Consider the following 21,905-nt stretch of genomic DNA (forward strand, 5'->3'; position numbering starts at 1 on the left):
ATACCCTCTATTGGGGATGTGCCCGCAACCAAGGTACATGCCCTTGACCAGAATCGAACCTGGTACTCTTCAGTCCACAGGCCGACGCTCTAGCCATTGAGCCAAACTGGTCAGGGCGACATTTTTGTGAATAAAATGAGAATTTTTGTGTATAAAAGTAAAGCTAATGAAATTACTATCTTAGAAAAATTATGAATACAAAACAATGATAATAGGTAGCTCTGGGTTGGGCAAAGAACAGGTTTCTAGCAAAGTGCTATAATGAAGTTGTCTGCAGTGGATAGTTACTGAGATCAGTCTGAGGTGTGACACAATAATTTTGGTACTAATAAGTGGGAAATACAAATATTATCACATCATTCACCGGCTAAAAACACTTTAATGGCTATCTATCTGCTACAATGCTAAATGATTTATCTGTTCCAGAGAAACAGAATAAGTGATGGAGTTAGAGACAGCCAGTAGGAAACTATGTACTACCTATTAGGTTAAAAAGACAGGGAGAGGACTTTTGTTGTTGACGGTATTACAGATGTCCTCCATTTTCCGCCCCCTTAGCCTCTTAGCCTCTGCCTCACCCCAGGCCTTCACCGAACTATTGTCTGTGTCCATATGCTATGCATGCATGCACATATATTTAAGTTCTTTTTAATATTTTCTGACCAACCCCCAACCTGCACCCCCCCCCCACCCCCGCCCCGAGATGTGTCAGTCTGTTCCATGCATCCATGTCTCTGGACCTATTTTATTCATCAGTTTATTTTGTTTATCAGATTTCACATATAAGTGAGATCATATGATAGTTGCCTTTCTCTGACCAGCTTATTTCACTTAGCATAATAATCTCCAGGTCCCTCCATACCATCTCAAAGAGTAAGAGTTCCTGCTTTTTTACAGCTGCATAGTATTCCATTGTGTAAATGTACCACAGCTTTATTAACCACTCATCTACGGATGTGTACTTGGGCTATTTCCAGATCTAGCTAGCTACACTAATAAAAAGATGCAAATTAACCATACCTTTGTGATGCCCACCAGCCAGTCAGGAAATAGTGATGTAATAAATTAACATCAAATTAACAAAAATGATGGGTTAATTTGCATACACAGGCACCAAGTGACCGGGGGTGGGCTGCTTGCGTCACCATGGCAACGATGCAGGTGTTCCACACTGCCCCAGCCGCTCCAGGCCTCTGGGCAGCATGGGAGGGGGAAAGGCAGCTCTGGGCTGGAGCCAAGGTGGAAAGGCAGCTCCGGCCAGAGTGAAGGCGGTGCCTGCAGCCGGGGGAAGGAAGGCCCATTCTTGCACGAATCTTCGTGCATCGGGCCACTAGATGTAAATAATGCTGCTTCAGGGTGCATATATTCTTTCTGATTGATGTTCTAAGGTTCTTAGGATATATTCCTAGAATTAGAATCACTAGGTCAAATGGCAGTTCCATTTTTAATTTTTTGAGGAAACATCATACTGTTTTCCATAGTGGCTATACCAGTCTGCATTCCCACGAGTGTTCCCTTTTCTCCACACCCAGGAAAGGACTTTATTATTATCTGCTTACATATTATAAAGAAGAATTCTAACACTCTTACAGCACTAGTCCTTGAATAAAGGCTCAAAACCAAATCTCCTAAAAAGCCTTTTCAAAGTATCTAGATCTGTGAGTCCTGTTCTCCCCAAAAGTTCTGAGTCAATAGTTCTGGAATAGAGTCCAAACAAAGGTATGTTGTATAAACCACTCTAAGTGATTCTGATGTGGAACTCTGGTTAAAAACTGCTTATTGACTATATAAATGGCTTCTCAAATAATTATTAAGCATTAAAATAAAAATTAAACTAAAACATTATTAATATAGAGAACAAAGGCCCTGACACTAAGTCACCTGTTGACTTTCTTTCTTAGAAACAAACTCTATTTTCATAATACAGTATTGTTATATTTTTACTTCAATGACTGCTACCAGCACCTGTGGCCAGACTACAGATGCTGGATTCAAATAAAAAGAAATGCCATTGTTACATATCTTGGACTCATAGTAAAGCAGTATTAGTAATGCATTAGTGCTATAGTCATAGGAAAGATTACACACAACTTACACAATAGCTGATTGATAAGCAACATATCTCCACAACAGCATTCTACAATTGTAAGAGGCAGTTTGAATTAAACAGTTGTGTAATTGGTACAGAATTTTTCCATTGTAAAAGCTAGCTTTCTGCCATACTTAAAAGATTGTAGTTTTAAAATAAATACTGTAAAAGCAAGATTACTTCTTAATATCTTAAAATATTAGATTCTTTTTAAGAGATAAATTATTTTTGCTAAGAATTCTTTTTCTATTTTTTAAAATACATTTTTATTGATTTCAGAGAGGAAGGTAGAGGAAGAGAGAGACAGAAACACCAATGATGAGAGAATCACTGATAGGGTGCCTTCTGCAAGCCCCACACTGGGGATAGGGCCTGCAACCTAGACATGTGCCCTGACCAGTAATCAAACCATGACCTCCTGGTTGACAGGTTGACGCTCAACCACTGAGCCAGGCCAGCCAGGCAACAATTCTTTTTCTACTAAAATGTCTAGAAATAAGCCTGAGATATATATCTTCACACTATATAAGAAAGAACTCCTCTGGAAAGTAACAGAAATTTTGAATATCAGATAACTTTCACATACAAGTTACCCTTCTAGTTCATTTTCCATTTCAAAAAATGAGGTGTCAGTGGTATGTTTTTTTAACCTCTTATGCAATGAATCAAACACATAAAAATACCCATCACCTAGTTTCAATAATTATCAAAATTATTCTTGTTTCATATAGTCCTATCCCCCCCCCCTTTTTTTTCTGATGTACTTTAAAACAAATTCAGGTGTTGTATTCTTTTAAAGGGAGTGGAAGGGAAGTGAAAACAGAGAGAAACAGCAATGAGAGACACACATCGATTAGTTGCCTCCCACACGAGCCCCGATCAGAGCAGGGGATCAAGCTTGCACCTGAGGTATGGTGCCCATGACCAGAATCAAACCTGAGACCCACCCTTCAGTTCATGGGCTGGTGCTCTACCCACTGAGCCAAACTGGCTAGGGCTTATTGATCTTTAACAGATAATTTAACAGAACCTCTTAGCCATTATCACACATAATAATTCCTAAATAATCTCATATTTATTTCATGTTTGACTTCCCCAGACTGTCTCAAAAACGTATTTTTCAGTTTTTTTCAGTGTCATTTTATACCAAATTGTGATACACTAAAATATTTTGCCTCAAAAATTAATACTATACAAATTAGAACAAGTCACATCTCTAAGAGCTTCGCACTATGTTTCTATTATAATCCACCAAAATTCTTAATGTGACATACAAAATTTTACCCAATTTGAAGTTCTCAGATAAGATCAAGATCTCTCCTAGCTCCATAATCACCCAATATTTTCTTCGTGGTTAAGTAACCTCAGTGAGAGATGATGGATTAAAAGAATGTACAGTCAGTACAGGTAATGAAAAGGCAATGCAGGAACCCTGATTGGAGGCTGAAAGAAAAAAAAGAAAACTACTTATAAGAGACATTATATGAAATACTAAAAAAATATATATTGGTTTCTGCCCCCAGTTTCTGGCATAGAGCTCCTAAAACCCTTGTAATTTCCTAAGTGACAAGAATGCTATGAGCATCTCTTGTTCTAATATTTGTCTTTGGCCCCATCTCTGACACAGGCCTCCTGAAACCCTTCTAAATTTCGAAGTGATAAGAGCACTAGGAGCACCTTTTGTTCTAATGAGGCCACTCTGGGTGGGCTCCTAGATGGAGGCTGGTCACCCGAAACACCAAGCCATGATTAGAGCCTTCTCGTTTTCAGAATGCCCCCCCCGCTCCCCCCCCCCAACCCCACCTTCTACAGAGAAGGGAGAGGGGCTGGAAATAGAGTTAATAACTGATCCTGCCTAAGTGAGGAAGTCTCCATAAAATCCCAATTGTACAGAGTTCAGAGAGCATCCAGGTAGGTGAGTGAACACATCCATCCACACCTGGAATATGAGGCACCCCAACTCCTCAGGGACAGAAGCTCCTGCACTTTGGGACTCTCCCAGACTGAGTCCTATGTATCTTTTCATCTGGCTGTTCATGTACACACTTTACCACATCCTCTAATAAACTGGTAAACATATGTGGTTTCCCTGGGTTCTGTGAACCCCTCTAGCAAATTATACTCAGACCTGAGTGGGGTGGTCATGGGAACCTCCGATCTATATAGCTGGTCAGAGTTACAGGTGATAATCTGAATTTTAACTGGCATCTGAAATGGAGATGGGGAATGGCAGCCTTATCATATTGAGCCCTTAACCTGTGAGATCTGAAGCTATCTTTGACTAGATAGTGTCAGAATTTAGTTAAATTACAGCTAGTGTAGGAGATTTATTTGTTGTGTGTGGGGGGGGATGGGGGGGGGGATGTGGGGAGGGGGGTGACCACACATTTGGTGACCAGAAGTGTCAGAAGTGAAGTGTTCTGTGTGACTAGTACAGAAAAGAGGCATAGTAGGGAAGAATAGTGATTTTACCTACACAGGAGGAGGAAAACATCTTTATTTTACAGACATTATTTGTAAATCTGGAAAATTTTGAACATGTAATTACTGTGTTATAAGTGTGGTTATAAAAGAGAATTCCTTATTTTTAACAGATGCATGCCAAACTTTCAAATGATTCAGAAAAAAAATATTCTTGCTGTGTGCATTTACAGGGATGTATTTGTGTGTGTAAAACAGAGCAAACAAATGTGTCAAAATATAAACAACTGGTGAATCTTAGATGAAAGATAGTAAGTGTTCATTATATGATCCTTTCAACTTTTCTGTAAGTTGTGAGAGGCAGAGGGGAAAGGGGAGGAATGCATGGCCTCCTTTCCCACTATTATGTTTGGGGGTTTTTAATTGTTGTGGGTTTTTTTCACCCATTTTGCTTACCCTGTGTTTTGTGTTTTTGATTGTTTTGTCTTTTTGGTTTTTACTAATAACTCTGATTATTGTAAATAAAACTTTAAAACTAAAGGCCAAAAAGCATACTCCCATTTTCCAGATAAAATATATTAGTCTTTCCAGACATTTTAACATATAACCCTTTTGACATATGCAGTGTCATATTATACATTCTAAATTATAACTCTATATCCCACTTTTCTTATATCATGAACATTATCCGGGATCTTCAGAATTATGTGCTGCTTAACAGTGGGAATACATTCTGAGAAATGTCTCGTTACGCGATTTCATCATATGGACATCATAAAGTGCACTTACCCTTGATGGAATAGCCTACTACACACGTAGGCCACTGGTCGGCAAATTGCGGCTCGCGAGCCATATGCGGCTCTTTGGCCCTTGAGTGTGGCTCTTCCACAAAATACCACGTGCGGGCGCGCATGTACAGTGCGACTGAAACTTCCTGGCCCATGCGCAGAAGTCGGTATTTTGTGGAAGAGCCACACTCAAGGGGCCAAAGAGCTGCATGTGGCTCGCGAGCTGCAGTTTGCCAACCACTGGATAACCTATTGCTCCTAGGCTATGAAACTGTATAGCATGTTACCGTACAAAACAACATACGATTAAGTCAAGCACAAGAGAGACACAACCATGAGGCGCAGTAAATATGAGATGTATGAGTCGGCTGCCAGTGTAACATGGCATGCAGTTTACAGCAAACTCTGTTTTCATAAGTAGAAAGAATACACTCTAAAACAACAATAAATAGTATGTAAATACACAAACCAGTAAGTCATTTATTACCATTATTAAGTATTATATACTGTACATAACTTTTAGACAACAGTACAATACTGTAGTTAGCCAACATTGTACTTGCACAATTTTTCCTCTAAATACATAAGCAATTTGATACATATCTTTGCTCATACAACTTTGCACACTTTTCCTATTATTCCTTAGGAGAAATTTCTAGATGCAAAAATGCTGAAACCGGCATCACCACAAACAGGTGAGTAATACACTATGATATTTGGACCACCACTGTATATGAGGTCTGTCAATAACCAAAATGTCAATTATATGGCATGTAACTATATCCTCATTCTTTTATAAAGACAGAATAAAGCAGTGGTTTATATCCAGAGTTAGCAAACTTTCCATAAAGAACCAGATAGGGAATATTAAGCTTTGAAGGCAATACAGTCCCTGTTCCAACTACTCAATTCTGCTGTTGTAGCAAAAAAGCAGCCATTGAAAATATGTAAATAAGCAAGGCTGTGTTCCAAAAAAACTTTATTTATAGGTACTACAATATAAACTTTGCATAATTTTTGTGTCATGAAATTATCCTTTATTTTTTCTCAACTTTTAAAAATGTAAAAACTTAGTTCACATAGAAATGAAACACAAACTAAGTCACAGGAATGTAAAATAAAGTATAGGGAATATAATAAATAATATTGTAATAATTATGTATGGTATCAGGGAGATCACTATACTGTACACCTGAAACTAATACAAAATAGTGTTGAATGTAAACTATAATTGAAAAATAAAAATTTATAAAAAGAGATGACAACTAAATTTGTGGTGACCAGTGCAAAAAAAAAATGGGGCCTCCTGTTTTAAAATTAAGAATTTAATTAAACCCAGTACAGGGCTTCATAAGAGAGGGGACCACCCTGACTGTACAAACTATAAATTATAAGTACTTAGAATGATCCTAGTATATATTAAGCATTTTTTAAGTGTCAGCTATCATTATATTTAATAGCTAAACAATATTGTACTTAGCCAACATTGTACTTGCACAATTTTTCCACTAAATAAATAAGCAACCTGATACATATCTTTGCTCATACAACTTTGCATACTTTTCCTATTATTCCTTAGGAGAAATTCCTAGATGCAAAAATGCTGAAGCAAAGTAGATGAATTTTTAAACCCTAAGATATTTTAGTATTTTGCCCTTTGAAAAAGCTATACTAAACCACACTCTTTAAAACAGTATGGGGACCTTTCCCTAAAGCTTTCTTAACAATAAGAACTCTTAAAATTGTCACTTTGACAGAGAAAAGTAACTCGCTTTAGTTTTAAATATTCAATCATGTTGCATCTTGTACCTTTCTTCATCATGATTCCAAGGCATTTTTGGACACCATGTATTACAGATTATATTTCCCAAAGGAGGCCACACATGCTCTTCTGCAACATAACCTTGCCATTCTACCATCAAGATGAAGAGTCACACCCTAGATGGCTGCTCAGTGGTTAGAGCATCGGCCCGCAGACCAAAGGTCTCAAGTTTGATTCCTGGTCAAGGGCACATACCCTGTTGCAGGTGCATCCCTGCCCCAGTCAGGGCATTTGTGGGAGGCAATCGATGTTTTTTTTTCTCTCTCTCTCATTCCTCCCTCCCCTCCACTCTCTCCCCTATATCTACTCTCATCCCTCCACAACTCATTTTCCAAATACCTTTAAAATATAAGCCTTATCATTTCTCAACACTGCTAGAAACTTTCTAATCATAACTTCTTACTATGGATGACTTATAAAGCCTAACATGATCTGGTCCCTACCTATCCATCTGAACTTGTCTCCTACCATTCTTTCTCTTGCTCCCTCTGCTTCAGCCCACATTGGCCTTCTTTTTGTCCCTTGAAGATCAAGCTCCTACCTACCTTAAGGCCTTTGATCTTTGATCCCACTTCAAACCTCTCCCTCCCCAGGTGTCCTACCTATCGCAACAGTGATGGAACTTTGCATTGTCAACAGGAAGACAAACTTCATGGAATTCCTGATAGAAATGACACATTACATCATCACCTATGAGTTTTCTTTCCAAAAATGTTTAAACTGTGTCTATCTAGAGGAAACAATCAGACAAATTCAGAAAGTGAAATATAATACAATTTTTCTACACTCATCAAAAAAGTAACATGAGATTGTTAGTTAACATATTATCTATAACCCAGAAAAGTGGAGAAACAACACATCCAAAACAGGAATAAACAATAAGTGTTAGGCCATAACATCTTCATAGAATATATAATACAACCATGATTTAAAATCAAAATAGTCATGCAGATATAAAGTACAGCATAGAAACTATAGTCAATAATCCTATATAATAAAAGGCTAAGATGCAAATTGTCCCTATAGGTGGAAGTTTGAACTACTGGGAGTTAGACATGAGCTGATCACCGGCACAGAACATGGCAGACATCAGTGATGCAGCGCTGGGCAGCAGGCAGCAGTGGAGGCACTGCAGCCCTGATGGGCCCTGACGAGAGCGGGACCACGGCAGGATGGTGGAGCAGGTGAGTAGGCAGTGCCAGGCCAAGGCGGGTGTGAAGGGAGGCCCCAGCCAACAGGTGGGGAAAGGGAGGCCCCAGCCAGCAGCTGGCAGCCCCTAGGGATCCTACCTGTGCACAAATTTCATGCACTGGGCCTCTAGTATTCTAATAACTATGTATGGTGTCAGATGGGTGTGAGATTTACTTGGGATGATCACTCAGTAGGTATGTAATGTCTAATCACTAGGGTGTACACCTGAAACTAATGTAATAATGTATGCCAACTATAATTGAAAAATAAAAATGAAAATAAACAAAAATGATTTTAAAATGAAAAAAAGGATCTATAAAAGAGAAAATCAAATAAAAATTTCAAAAGTGAAAAATACAGTTGAAAAACTCCACAGATAGGTTTAACAGCAGTTTATGCCCAGCAGGAGATGAGCTTAATAAACAGGACTATAGATCAATAGAAAATATTCTAATTCTCTATAAAACTAACATTTCAGAAAAGAAATGCAGGACACAGCCAAAAATTCTAACATATGCGGTGTTGAGTCCCAGAAGGAGGAAAAAAAGTGAAGTAGAGGCATATTTAAAGAGATAATAACCAGGAATTCTACAAGCTGATGAAAGATACTCTACAAACACCATACTTTATTGAAAAAACTCTGCAAGCCCCAATCAAGATAAATACAACAGAAACCACAAGTACACGCATCATAGTAAAACTGTCTAAAACCAAAGGCAAAGAAAAAAAATCTTAAAAACAGCTAGAAGAAAAAAGACACACTATCTTCAAAAGAGCAACAATAATACTAACAAACTTGTAACAAATAATAAAGACAAAAGATAAACAAAAGACAATGAAATAACATAGTGCTTAAAAAAAAGAGGTGACCTACTTAATCGATGCTTTGGAAAAATAGCCTTCAAAGATCAAAGAAAAACAAAGGTAAAATCCTTGGTATTACTTATCCTCATGCCCATTCTCCATTGCCTGCCTTGGATTAAGCTGTTTTATCATATTTTACAGTTCAAACTGAACTGTATTTTTTTTTAAGCAGTGAAAAATATAAATTTGAGTACATCTGTAGCATCACAGAAAATGTAAACATTAAAGGAATAAAATGGCTGAAACCGGTTTGGCTCAGTGGATAGAGCGTCGGCCTGCGGACTGAAAGGTCCCAGGTTCGATTCCAGTCAAGGGCATGTACCTGGGTTGCGGGCATATCCCCAGTAGGAGATGTGCAGGAGGCAGCTGATCAATGTTTCTCTCTCATCGATGTTTCTAACTCTCTATCTCTCTCCCTTCCTCTCTGTAAAAAATCAATAAAATATATTTTTTTTTAAAAAAAGGAATAAAATGACCATATTCAATAAAGAATCCTGACTTACTTCAGGTACAAATTACTAACTATATATATATAAAGCCAGCAAATGGAACGCTGTAATGACCGGAATGACTGGTTGCTATGATGCCCACTGTGGCCAGCGAACTGGCTCAATCGGGGGTTGGGCCGGCTGGCCAACCTCCTACGGCCCTGCCCCCAGGCCAGCCCCGCCCCCAATCGCCTCCCCACCCCAAAAGGGGGTGGGGCCAGTGGCCAACCTCGTGCAGCCCCTCCTCTTGGCCAGTCCCAACCCTAATGGGCCCCCACCACCCCGACAGGCCCACAGCCCCTCTCCCCAGCCAGCCCCACTCCTGATCGCCCCCCAACCCTGATCGGGGCAGGGCTGGCTGGCCAACTGCCTGCAGACCCTCTCCCCAGCCAGCCCTGCCTCCAATGGGCCCTCACCACCCCAATTGGCCTGTGGCCCCTGCCCCTGCCAGCTCTGCCTCTGATCAGCTCCCCACTCTGATCAGGGGCAGGGCCTGCTGGCCAACCACCTATGGCCCCTCCCCCAGGCTACTGGCCCCCTATCGGCCTCCCCCCCATTTGGGGGCAGGGCCAGACGGCCCACCGTCCACAGCCCCTCCCTACGGCTGGCCCCACCCCCCGATCAGCCCTCACCATCCCGATCAGCCCGCAGTCCCTCCCCCCAGCCAGCTTCACCCCTGATCGCCCCACCCACACCAACTGGGGGTGGGGCTGGCTGGCCAACCTCCCACAGGCCCTCCCCCAGCCGCTGACCCCTGATTGGCCTCCCCACCCCATTTGGGGGCGGGGCCAGCTGTGGGGAGGGGCTGTGGGTGGTGGGCTGGCTGGCTCCGACCCCAATAACCCCCCCACCCCAACCTGGGGTGGGGCCTGCCAGCCAATCACCTGCGGCCCCTCCTCCCAGCCAGCCCGGCCCTGATCTGCCCCAATTGGGGCCGGGCCAGCCAGTCCCCACCCATGCACAAATTCATGCACTGGGCCTCTAGTAAGATTATAATCAAGTCAATTTCTTCTGGGAGAACTTCTTCATCTCTGAAATAGGAATATATTCCTATTCATATTCAATATATTCATTTACCCCAATGTTTATAGATTTAACTCACATTGTTTCCCATTTGTCTAACCTATAGATCATTCTAGATACTATTCAATGGGCGCTGACTTCATGTAATCTCAAGTAAACATACATATTTCCTCACAGTAGTTTTCTTCTGTGAGCACTCAGTTCACTTACCCTGTCTTTTGATATCATTTCAGAGTTAAACCTTAAAGGCACTGTGGCCTCATTTTTGTTTATTGGTTTTGTTTTGTTTTCCGCCTCTTCTTTTGCTCATTCTACCTCTTAAATACTCTAACCATAAAATCTATACATGGCCCTTTTGTAAGACCTTTACTGATCTCCTACAAAGTTGACTGAAGTTTTGTCCGTCTACTTTTACTGTTTCATTATCCACAACATTGATGATTTTCTTTTGTACAATATGCCAAATCCTTCATGCATCCTAGATGCTTCCAACCAATAGTTTATTTCCACATGGGAAACCAACAGCATAACTAAATTATCTAAGCTACTCTTCAAGGATACAAGAAAAAGAAGGGGAATTAACATCATTAAGTGAGTCAGTGAAAGGCATTTGGACTCAGTCATGCAGTATTATTCTCATTCTCTGAGCCTGAGAAAAAGAAAGAAACCTGCCCAAGGTCTCACAACCAGTAAGTGAAAAGGAAGTCAAACAGGTAATCTTCCTCAACAGCCCACTTGGTCCATATTCACTCCCCGAGAAGAGTGTTCTCGTGTATAAATTATGCTTTGCCTATCAACAGTACAGAAACTTCCAGTTAAACATCACAGATTGAATATACCTATTTATCTCCACTTTCTCCAGAACTCCAATTAAAAGGGGAAAATAAGGGGCTGCTAATCCACAAGGACAAAGAACAGAAGACATAATAGTAATAATATTACCAGAAAGGGGGCCTGGCCCCAAACGGTCTGCCTAGGGCCCCTCAGTAGTGTGTGGCTTCTTGACTTCGTGCAGGGAAGATTTCAGTCCAGGTGATTTTTAGAGGACAATTATTAAAGCTGCGGACAATAAAACAAGGAATAGCCTAGCATAGAAGCAGCAACAGGAGAGGGACTAGGTGGGGAAATGAGTCTACACTAGCCTGCTTTGGCTCATTAAAAAGTCAGAGAAGCCCTAGCCGGTTTGGCTCAGTGGATGGAGTGTCGGCCTGAGGACTGAAGGGTACCGGGTTCGATTCCGGTCAAGGGTGCATGCCCGGGTTGCAGGCTCAATCTCCAGTAAGGGGTGTGCAGTTGGCAACCAACAATTCTCTCTCATCACTGATGTTTCTCTCTCTCTCTCCCTCTCCCTTCCTCTCTCTGAAATCAATAAAAATTTTAAAAAATTAAAAATAAAAATAAAGAAGTCAGAGAAGTCCTACCAGGTTTAGCTCAGTGGATAAAGCATCCATCCACCCATGGACTGAAGGGTCGCAGATTTGATTCTGGTCAAGTTGAAGACTCCATCCCTGGCCTGGGTCAGGGCAGTGCAGGAGGCAACCAATCGATGAATCAGTCTTTTCTTTTTTTTTCTCTCTCTCTCTCTCTCTCTCTCTCTCTCTCTCTCTCTCCCTCTCTCTCCCCTACTCCCTTCCAGTCTCTCTAAAAAATCAATGGAAAAAATATCCTCGGGTGAGGATTAACAAAAAACAAAACAAAAAAAAAGACAAAGGAAAGAGATAATACAGAGAGAAAAAAAGTTAACTATGATTCATTTCTTCAGCTCTGTAAGAGAAGCTGTTAAAGAATGAGCAGATATTAAAAAGGAATATTCAAACAGTAATAAAGAAGTTGTGGAAACTAGGGTTAGAAAATAAGTTGCATATATCATCCAGAAATTTCGAATAAAAAGACAAATTTTTTTTAATTTAGATAATTAATTCAAAATATGAGTATAATCAAAAGTCTAGGAAAAAAGTAACAAAAAAGGGGGCAAATTAATTATCAAAGAAATAATGTTTCCCCAGAACCAAAAGACATGAGTTTTCAGATTGAAAGTCTCCAAGAAAATACATAAAAAAGACCCATCCTAAAGCACATCATAATGAAATTTCAGAATACCAGAAATAAAGAGTAAATCTAAAAAACCTTCAGAGACAAAAAAATGAATCAAAAAATCAAAACAGCACCCTATGTGTCAACAGCAACATTGAAAACCAGCAGACAATGGAGTACTGCCTGAAAATACTGAGGGAAAATGGTTTCAACTTAGTCTTATAAACATTTTCAGACATATAAAGTCTCAAAATAAAAAATGCACCTTTTCAAAGGAAGGTAATGAAAACTATGCTCTGCCAAAAAAAGTAAACAGAAAAGATAACATGAAAACCGAATCCAATATAAAAAAAGACAGAGGAAATTCCCATTATCGAAAAAGTAAAGGAAATGAAGAGACTAAAAAGATAAGCCTTGACTTGGAGGAAATATTTGCAAAATACTTATCTGGCAAGGAACTATTATTTAAAATATACAAAAGAACTCTTAAAACTCAACTAGAAAAATAATATGCCATCAGAGAAATGCAATTAAAATAACAATGAGATACCACTACACACCTAATTAGAATGGTCAGAATACTGACAATACCAAATGCTGGTGGAGCAATACTGTGGTGGGAATGTAAAATGGCACACAAACTGTGCTTGTGTGGTTCAGTTGGCTGAGTGTTGTTCCATGCACCAAAGGGTTAGATTCCTGGGCAGGGCACATGCCCAAGTTGCAGGTTCCATCTCCAGTCAGGGTGTGTGCAGGAGGCAACCGATGGATGTTTCGCTCTCTCCCTCTCCCTTCCTCTCTAAAATCAATTAAAAAAAATAAAAGTAATAAAATGTCACAATCACTTTAGAAGATAGTTTGGGGGTTTCTTACAAAATTAAATATTGTCTTTCCATGCAACCCAGTAATTGCACTACTTGGTATTTACCCAAAATAATTTTAAAACTTATGTCCACACAAAAAATCTGCACAAAGATGTATACAGCAGCTTTATTCATAACTAGGGGCCCAGTGCATGAATTCATGCACCTTAAAAGGAACTGTGGGCCGAGAAGCTGCAGTAGGCACAGGGGCAGGTCTCAGATCATCCTCCGCACCCCCACCTGGCCCCTCCCGCTGTGGCTCCCCGTCCCCTGTCTGCCGGCAGCCCCACTCCCACCGCCACTCCCATGTGCTGACAGCGCCAGTCCCACTAGCACCTGCTGAAGGCACCAGCCCCAATCGCTGAAGGCACGAAGAGATTGGGGCCGTTGCCGGCAGCAGGTGCGAGTGGCGGCTGCCGGCCCCAATCTCCCCTCAGGAGCAGGGAGAGGTGGAGAAGCTCTGAGGGGTGATCAGGGCTGGCAGCCGCCACCTGCACCCGCTGATGGCACCAAGCGATTGGGGTGGCGCTAGGTGCCGGCAGTGGGTGTGAACAGTGGCTCCAGCGCCAGCAGCGAGTGCAAGCAGGGCGGGCACAGGCAGCAAGTGTGAGCACCAGGTGGGACTGCAGCACATGGGAGCAAAGAATTTTCAGTAACCACCAGAGGCTCGCCCCAATGACAGCAACCAATGCCCCACCTTGGTCTGGCCCCCCCCCCCCACCTGCTCCACCATCCCACTGCAGCCAACACCCGCCATGTTCCACGCATGCCCCCTGGTGGTCAGCACACATCATAGCGACTGGCTGTTCAGTTGTTCCACCATTCGGTCTATTTACATATTAGCCTTTTATTATATAGAATTGCCAGAACTTGGAAGCAACCAGATGTTCTTCAGCAGTTATACAGTTATATAAACTGGTACATCCAGATAATGTAGTATTTATTTAGTGCTAAAAAGAAATGAGCTATCAAGCCATGAAAAGACATGTTGGAACCTTAAGTGTATATTACTAAGTGAAAGAAGCCAATCTGAAAAAGCTACAAACTGTATGACTCCAACTATATGACATTCTGGAAAAGGCAAAACTATGCATGAAAAAGAGTACACATATCCGTAGTTGGGGTGTGGGGATAGGGGAGGAATAGGCAGAACACAGGAATTTTAGGGCAGGGAAACTATACTGTAAGATACTATAATGGTGAATATATATCATTACACATTGTAGAAATCAATGTACATCAGCCCTAACCGGTTTGGCTCAGTGGATAGAGCGTCGGCCTGCGGACGACTCAAGGGTCCCAGGTTCGATTCCGGCCAAGGGCATGTACCTTGGTTGCAGGCACATACCCAGTAGGGAGTTGCAGGAGGCAGCTGATGAATGTTTCTCTCTCATCGATGTTTCTAACTCTTTATCCCTTCCCTTCCTCTCTGTAAAAAATCAATAAAATATATATTTTTTAAAAATGTACATCAACCGCGAACCCTAATGTATAAACTATGGATTCTGGGTGATAAGCTGTGACAGTGTAGGTACACTGATTGTAAGAAATATATCGCTCTTATTAGGGATGTTGATAACTGGGTAGACTATGCAAGTATGGGGATATAGAATACATAAAAATTTTCTGTGTCATCCTATTTTGCTGTGAACTTAAAACTTCTCTAAAAAAATAGTATCTATTTTTTTTAAAAGGAAAGGGAATAGTCACAAAATATGTATCTGACATACATATTCAAGTATCCAGAATAAAGAACTTCAATTCAAAAATTAAACACAACTCTTTTTTTTTTAAATGAGTTAAGAGATTTGAACAGAATTTCACAAAAGATATTCAAATAGCCAATGAGTACTTTTTAAAGTACTTGACATTATTAACTAACAGAAAAATTAAAAACATAATCACACTGAGACTTCTGGATTAGCATGTAAGGAGCTTAGATGTTACCACTCCATCCTAACAAATAGAACACTGGACAAAGAAAAAGAACAAGCAACAATTTTTCTTTGATCCATGAAAGAAATGAGGTCACAGGGCAAACTGCTACCCCAAAAAGTAAAGAAACAGACAAGTGAGTACTGGAGTAGAAACCTATGTTGGAACCCGTATTGTGTCCTTTGAAACCCAAAAGTTTTAAATGTTGATGAAATCCAATTCATCAATTATTGTTCAGGTTGCTTGTACTTTAGCTCATCATATCTAAAAAACTATTGCCTAATTCAAGGTTACAAAGTACACTCCTTTGTTTTCCTCTTAGAATGTTATAGTTTTAGCTCTTACATTTAGGTTTATGATCCATTCTGGGTTAATTTTGCATATGGTGTAGGGATCTAACTTCATTTTTTGCATTATGGATTTCCAGTTGTTTCAGCACCCTTTGTTGAAAAGACTATTCTTTCTAAACAGAATATATCAGTATCCTTATCAAATATCAGTTTACATAAACATAATGGTTTAGTCCTGGACTCTCAATTCTATTCCATTGATCTATACTACCATCCTTATGCCAGTTCCACACTATCTTGACTACAATAACTTTGTAGTAAGTTTTTATACCAGGAAGTGAATTCTCCAAACTTTCTTCTTCTGTCTCAGCCTTTTTTTTTTTTTTCCTATTGTGGGTCACTTGCATTTCCATATCAATTTTAGGATTATTTGGCAATCTTCAAAGAAACTAGCTGGAATGTTGATAGGGATTATATTTAGTCTAGAGATCAAATTTTTTTAATTAGTTTTTTTATTGATTTTAGAGAGAGAGGAAGGGAAAGGGAGAGAGCGAGTGAGAAACATCAGCTGCCTTCTGTATACCTCTACTGGGATTGAGCCTGCAACCGGGGCATGTGGCCTTGACCCGAATTGAACTGGCAACCTCTTGGTACATGGGAAGATGCTCAACCAACTGAGCTGGCCAGGGCTAGAGATCAATTTTGAGTGTTCTGATCTATAAACATGGAACATCTTTCCATTTAATTAGGTCTTTATTTAAATTGTGTTATGTAGTTTTCAGTACATAGTCTTGCACTTCTTTGGTTATTTATATTATTCTTTTTGCTGCCACTGTTAAAGTGCTGTGCTTGCTAATTTATAGAAATATAAATGGTCACTGATTGAGATTTTTTCTTTTTTTTTTTTTTTAATGTAGGTGTTTCCAGGTATAAATTTCCCTCTTAAGCACTTCTTTGGCCATATCCCATAAGTTTGATATGCTGTGTTTTTATTTTCATTGTCTAAGAGTGTTTTCTAATTTCCTTGTGATTTCTTCTTTGCTCCACTGGTTATTTATAAGTATGTTGCTAAATTTCCACCTATTTGTAAATCTCTCAGATTTTCTTTAGTTATTAATTCTACTTTCATTTCATTATGGTCAAAGAACATATTTAGTACAATCCTTTTTAAATGTATTGAAACTTATTTAATGGTGTAACATATGGTCCATGCTAGAAAATATTTTCTGTGCACTTGAGAAGAATGTGAATTCTGCTATTGTGTAGTGTTCTATAGATATCCACGAAGTCCTATCTATTTTGTTGATCGTTTGCCTAGCTGTTCTACCCATTATTGAAAGTATTTATGAATTATTACTGTTGAATTGTCTATTTATCCCTTCATTTTTTTCAGTTTTTGCCTCATGTATTTTGGGGCTCCCCTAGTAAGTTTATAAGTGTTATGTCTTCCTAATAGATTGACCCTTTTATCATTATAAAATGTCCTTTATCTCCAGTAATTTTTGGCTTATAATCTATATTATCTGATATTAGTATAGCTATTCCAGCTCTCTTTTGGATACTTGTTGCATGCTTTACCTTTTCCTATCCTTTTACTTCCAACCTATTTGTGGTTAAATCTAAAATATGTCTCTTATAAACTGTATATAGTTGGATCATTAATGAATTTTACATTACAAAAAGTTTTCAAAAATACTAGTAAGACCAAAATATATAGAAAGACATACTCACTTCTGAAATTGAAGAAACTACTGCAAAGATAAAATATTCAAGAACAGCCATTAAATTTGGAGGGAGGGAGGCACAAACCAGTAACAAGGGAAAACTTGTCCCACCAGATATCATAACAGACTATAAAGTATTGCAACTAAAATATTAATGGTATTTGCAAGAGAACAGATAAATACATTAATGGAAAAGAATAGAACCCAGAAAAAGACTCATGTATGTATGTGTGTATGTATATGTGCTTGGGTGTAATTTTAAATCAATAAGGTTAGAGTACTCAGTAAAAGGTATTACGACAAGTGGCTTTCAATAGAAAGAAAATTATATTATCTCCCACACTCAAAACTAAAATGCAGTTGCATTACATGACACTAAAATTACAAAATGGCCATGGCCAATTAGTTCAGTTGGTTAGAGCATCATCCTAATATACCAAGGTTACAGATTTAATCCCCAGTAAGGGCACATAAAAGAAACAACCAATGAATACATGAATAAATGGAACAATAAATAGATGTTTCTCTCTCTTTCACTCTCTGCCTTTATCTCTCTCTCTAAAAATCAATAAGAATTACTATAAAATGATATAAAAATATCTATATACTGTATATATATAAAAGCCTAAGCGGCCATTATGACTGAACAACCAGAACAACCAGGAGACCAATCGCTATGATGCACACTGACCACAGGAGGCAGATGCTTGACACAGGAGCTCCCCCTGGTGGTCAGTGCACTCCCACAGCCAACCTTCCACGGCCCCTCCTCCCAGCCAGTCAACCTCCGTGTCCACCCCCCCCCCCAACCGGCTGGCCCCCCAGAAAGGCCTAGATCCCTGGCCAGGCCAAGAGACTCTACCTGTGCACGAATTCATGCACCAGGCCTCTAGTCCTATAATAATAAGATAGGGGAGAAATCACTAGGTAATAGATAAAAGCCAGTTTTTAAAGAAGCTGTGTGTGTGTGATTTTAGAGAGAGTAAAGAGAGAGAGAGAGAGAGAGAGAGGAAAGGAGAGAGGAAGAGAGGAAAAGAGGGAGAGAGAAAGAGAAACATCTTTCAAAACTTCACTAAAATACAACTTAATCAGTATCTTTCCCTTTTTATATTCAATGATTACTTTATATAAAAAAACAAAGATATGCTCTGGCCTATGTGGCTCAGTTGGTTGGAGCGTCATGTCCTGCACGGGAAGGTCGAAGGTGTCAGCTTCCATCCCAGGTCAGGGTGGGTGTGGGAGGCAACCAATGTATCTTTCCCTTTCTCTCTCTCCTCCTTCCCCCTCTCTCTAAATAAAATAAAATATATCATATGGTTTATGACCAACACCAGTGGCTAGAAGTTCTCCAAGTCACTTCTTTCAACTTTCTTTTTAAAAATGAAATTTAAAATGTGGAATAAACTGCGCACAACGCTATTTTCTCTAGGAAAAAAAGGCTGTGATTACCGCATTAAAAAAACACACACACAACAAACAGCTGATTCATATTAATAAAAATGTCACTGAAAGTGTAACTTTATAAGATATGCTTTAAAAATTACTTCATTTGCTACACAATCCTGAAACCTAACCTGTAAAACTGTCTTACACAATCCATCAGTGTCTCCGGCGTCCTTCAATTCACGCAGAACCTGAGAGTTTCAAAAGCTAATAGCAACAGCAATCAAACCAGGTGCAGCTTGTAACAAGCAATAGCCCTAAATTCCAAATAAAATTAATAACAAGACACTGGCTGGGTAAGTCCACTGGTTAGATTCGCCAGGGTTGTGGGCTCAATCTCTTCTCCCACACCCCCACCCCCACGTCAGGGCACATACAAGAATCAACCAATGAATTATAGAAGCAATTGAAAAAAATAAAGTGGTGTTTCTCTAGCTCTTCCCCCCTTCCTCTCTCTCAAATCAATTTTTTAAAAAATTTTTAATTAACAACTAAACAAAAGTCAAAACCTCCGTGTTCTTAAATTTTCTCTTAGAAGTAGGAGTTCCTTAGTTTTACAATAGGTTGCTTTTCACTGAAAAAAGAACGGGAAATCTAATTAACAGTGATAAGGATGAGAACAGTTAGTTCCCAGGCAGAGGATGCAAGAAATTGACAACGCAGGCTTGACCTAGAGATCTCTCTCTCTCTCTCTCTCTCTCTCTCTCTCTCTCTCTCTCTCTCACACACACACACACACACACACACACACACACACACCCCAATGCTCTGGGGACGCTTTCAAGAAATGTCAATGCCAACGGAAGTTTTAAGGCCTAAGGACAACCCTAAGCCTGTAAATACACTGCAAAATACAATCAAGCAAACTCCATTCTCCAAAACAATTCAGGAGTTTCCTACGATGCCCGAAACGGAAAGAGCGCGTACTCCGTCTGGCCACCCTCGGGACCGCGGCCTCTCACACAGGAGGGAGGGAGGGCAGCCCCTGGGAATCTGAGCGCCCCCTCGCCAGTTCGGGTGACAGACCCGCTGGGGGCATCCGACTGAGATCCGGGGCCCGACCGGGCCGGCGCTGCGGGAAGAGGAACGTAACTGCAACCTTCAGAGCCTACTTCCGTCCTCAACACAGAAATGCGCTGTTTCTCCTCCTCCTCGCCCCTCCATCCAATGCCTCTCCACAGCGCTACCCGCTTCAGAAAGCTTAAGTGGAAAGCAAAGCAGACGGTCTCGGACCGAGCCCACAGAATGTGGTTGGTCCAAGCGCCCCCACCCCAGACCCCGGCGCAAATCACCCGCCAGCGCCGTCCCGGGAGCCCCTCTGGCTGGGGACTCGCACGCAACAGAAATCGACGTCCCAGTTCGCCTCCCCCCGCCGCCCCCACCACCACCCCCACTTCCTCCACGGGGTAAGGAGAGTGGAAAAGCGCAAAGAGGAACTAAGTGAACTGCAAGAGGCTGCCCGGCAAGCTCTCTTAGAGAAGGGGTGGGGTGGGGTGGGGTGGAAACGAGAAAGGAGCGGAAGGAAGGGGGAAGGATGAGCTACGAGGAAGGGGACGAGAGCGCGCGCCAGCGGAGGGCACGAGTCTTCGCGGACGCGGCTGCACCCCAGTCCCCGGCGCAGAGCGGGTGCGCCCGGCCTCGGGATCGCTACGCCCCGGGCAGAGGGCGAGGAAGGGGGATGAGGAGGCAAGGTCCTCCTCCCAGGCAGCCTCGCAGCTCAGGACGGGTCGGTCGGAGCTGCAGTGCCTTCGCGGGGTCGAGAGCGGCGACAACGGCCGCTCGCCCCGTCGGAAGGCGCGGGCAGCGGGGCCCTCCGCGCGTCCCGCCGGCCAGCTTTCACGCCCCCGCCACCCCGGGAGGCAGCTCCGGCGTGACGCCGGCCCCTCGCTGGGCGGCCGCGCAGGTTACCTGAAACGGGGCGAATCCTTCAGACACTCCTCGAAATCCACCGTCATCTTCACCCTGCCTTTGCCTCCGCCTCGCCTCGCCGGCGGCGCTGGAGGAGCCTAAGGGGCCGCGGGAGCGGCTGCGCTGGGGACCCAGACGGCTACGGCGGGCGCACGGCCGGGACTAGCGCTGCGCGGAGCTGAGCAGGGCGCCTGGCCGGAGGGTCATAGCAGCCGCGAAGACGGCGGCGACGGCGAGTCAGGCCCCAGTCCGGCCCCTCTTCCTCCCACCGCCAGCAGAGCGCCGGCCTCAGGGAAACGGCCGGGGAGTGACAGCCGCGGCCAGCCAGCCACAAACCCAGCGGCCAGTGGGAGGGGCTTCCGGCAGTGCCGCCCGCGGGCGCTCAGGCAACGCACCAGAGCGACGTTAGCCCCAGCCAATGAGCAGAGCGACCGTGGGTGCCTTCTGGCTACACGCGTTCCCGAGGGCCAACCGGGATGCGCAGGCGTCGTTAGGCGGACGCACCGGTTGCTGGGAGGCCGACAGCTGAGGCTCCTTGGGAAGGAAGTCACGTGAGTGCGCGCCGCGCTTCCCTCGGAGCCCCCTCCTCTTCTCGGGCTCCTCCAGCCCCGCCCTGCGGAGCTGCCAACGCGGAGGAGCCGCCTCCTGCAGGTCTCAGCGAGGAGAGTTGCTGTTTAAGGCAGCTTTGGCAGAGATCTGAAGGGGTTAGAAGACATTCTCAAAGAAAGATACAGGCTAAGCCACCGATTCCTTTCAGTTTAAAGAAACCGAGGCCAGGAAAGGAGCGAGGGTCAAAGTTAATTGTAAAAATCCGTCTTTCAATTCTTGGCTTCATTGTTTAATCATTTAGAAACATCTCCCATGTATATATCTTTTTATGTAACCAGAGACTGCTTTCTGGAGGAGCTGGCATTTAGAGTGGGCATCGAAGATCAGAGGGCTTTAGACAGGTATGAGTGCAGAGGCGTTCAGGGTGGAGGAGCCGTTCTCAGAACCACCGGGGACATGCCTCCTGACCAACA

General features: G+C 42.1%; 1 protein-coding gene across 5 annotated transcripts in view; it reads right to left on the bottom strand.

Annotated features, from left to right (window-relative positions):
- ACAP2 (ArfGAP with coiled-coil, ankyrin repeat and PH domains 2) overlaps nt 1–21,231 on the bottom strand; it is a 143,490-nt gene extending 122,259 nt beyond the window's left edge. For 4 of the 5 annotated variants that reach the window (XM_081085330.1, XM_081085329.1, XM_081085328.1 and 1 more), the window contains exon 1: nt 20,884–21,231. In XM_081085330.1, the coding sequence (XP_080941456.1) occupies nt 20,884–20,930 (47 nt within the window). In that variant the 5' untranslated portion in view covers nt 20,931–21,231. The remainder of the gene's footprint in view (nt 1–20,883) is intronic. The other variant, XM_081085331.1, reaches the window with a different exon arrangement.
- Between the last annotated feature and the right edge of the window lie 674 nt (nt 21,232–21,905).

This window comes from Myotis nattereri (assembly GCF_964212035.1).
Source record: "Myotis nattereri genome assembly, chromosome: 3".
Classification (NCBI taxonomy): Eukaryota; Metazoa; Chordata; class Mammalia; order Chiroptera; family Vespertilionidae; genus Myotis; species Myotis nattereri.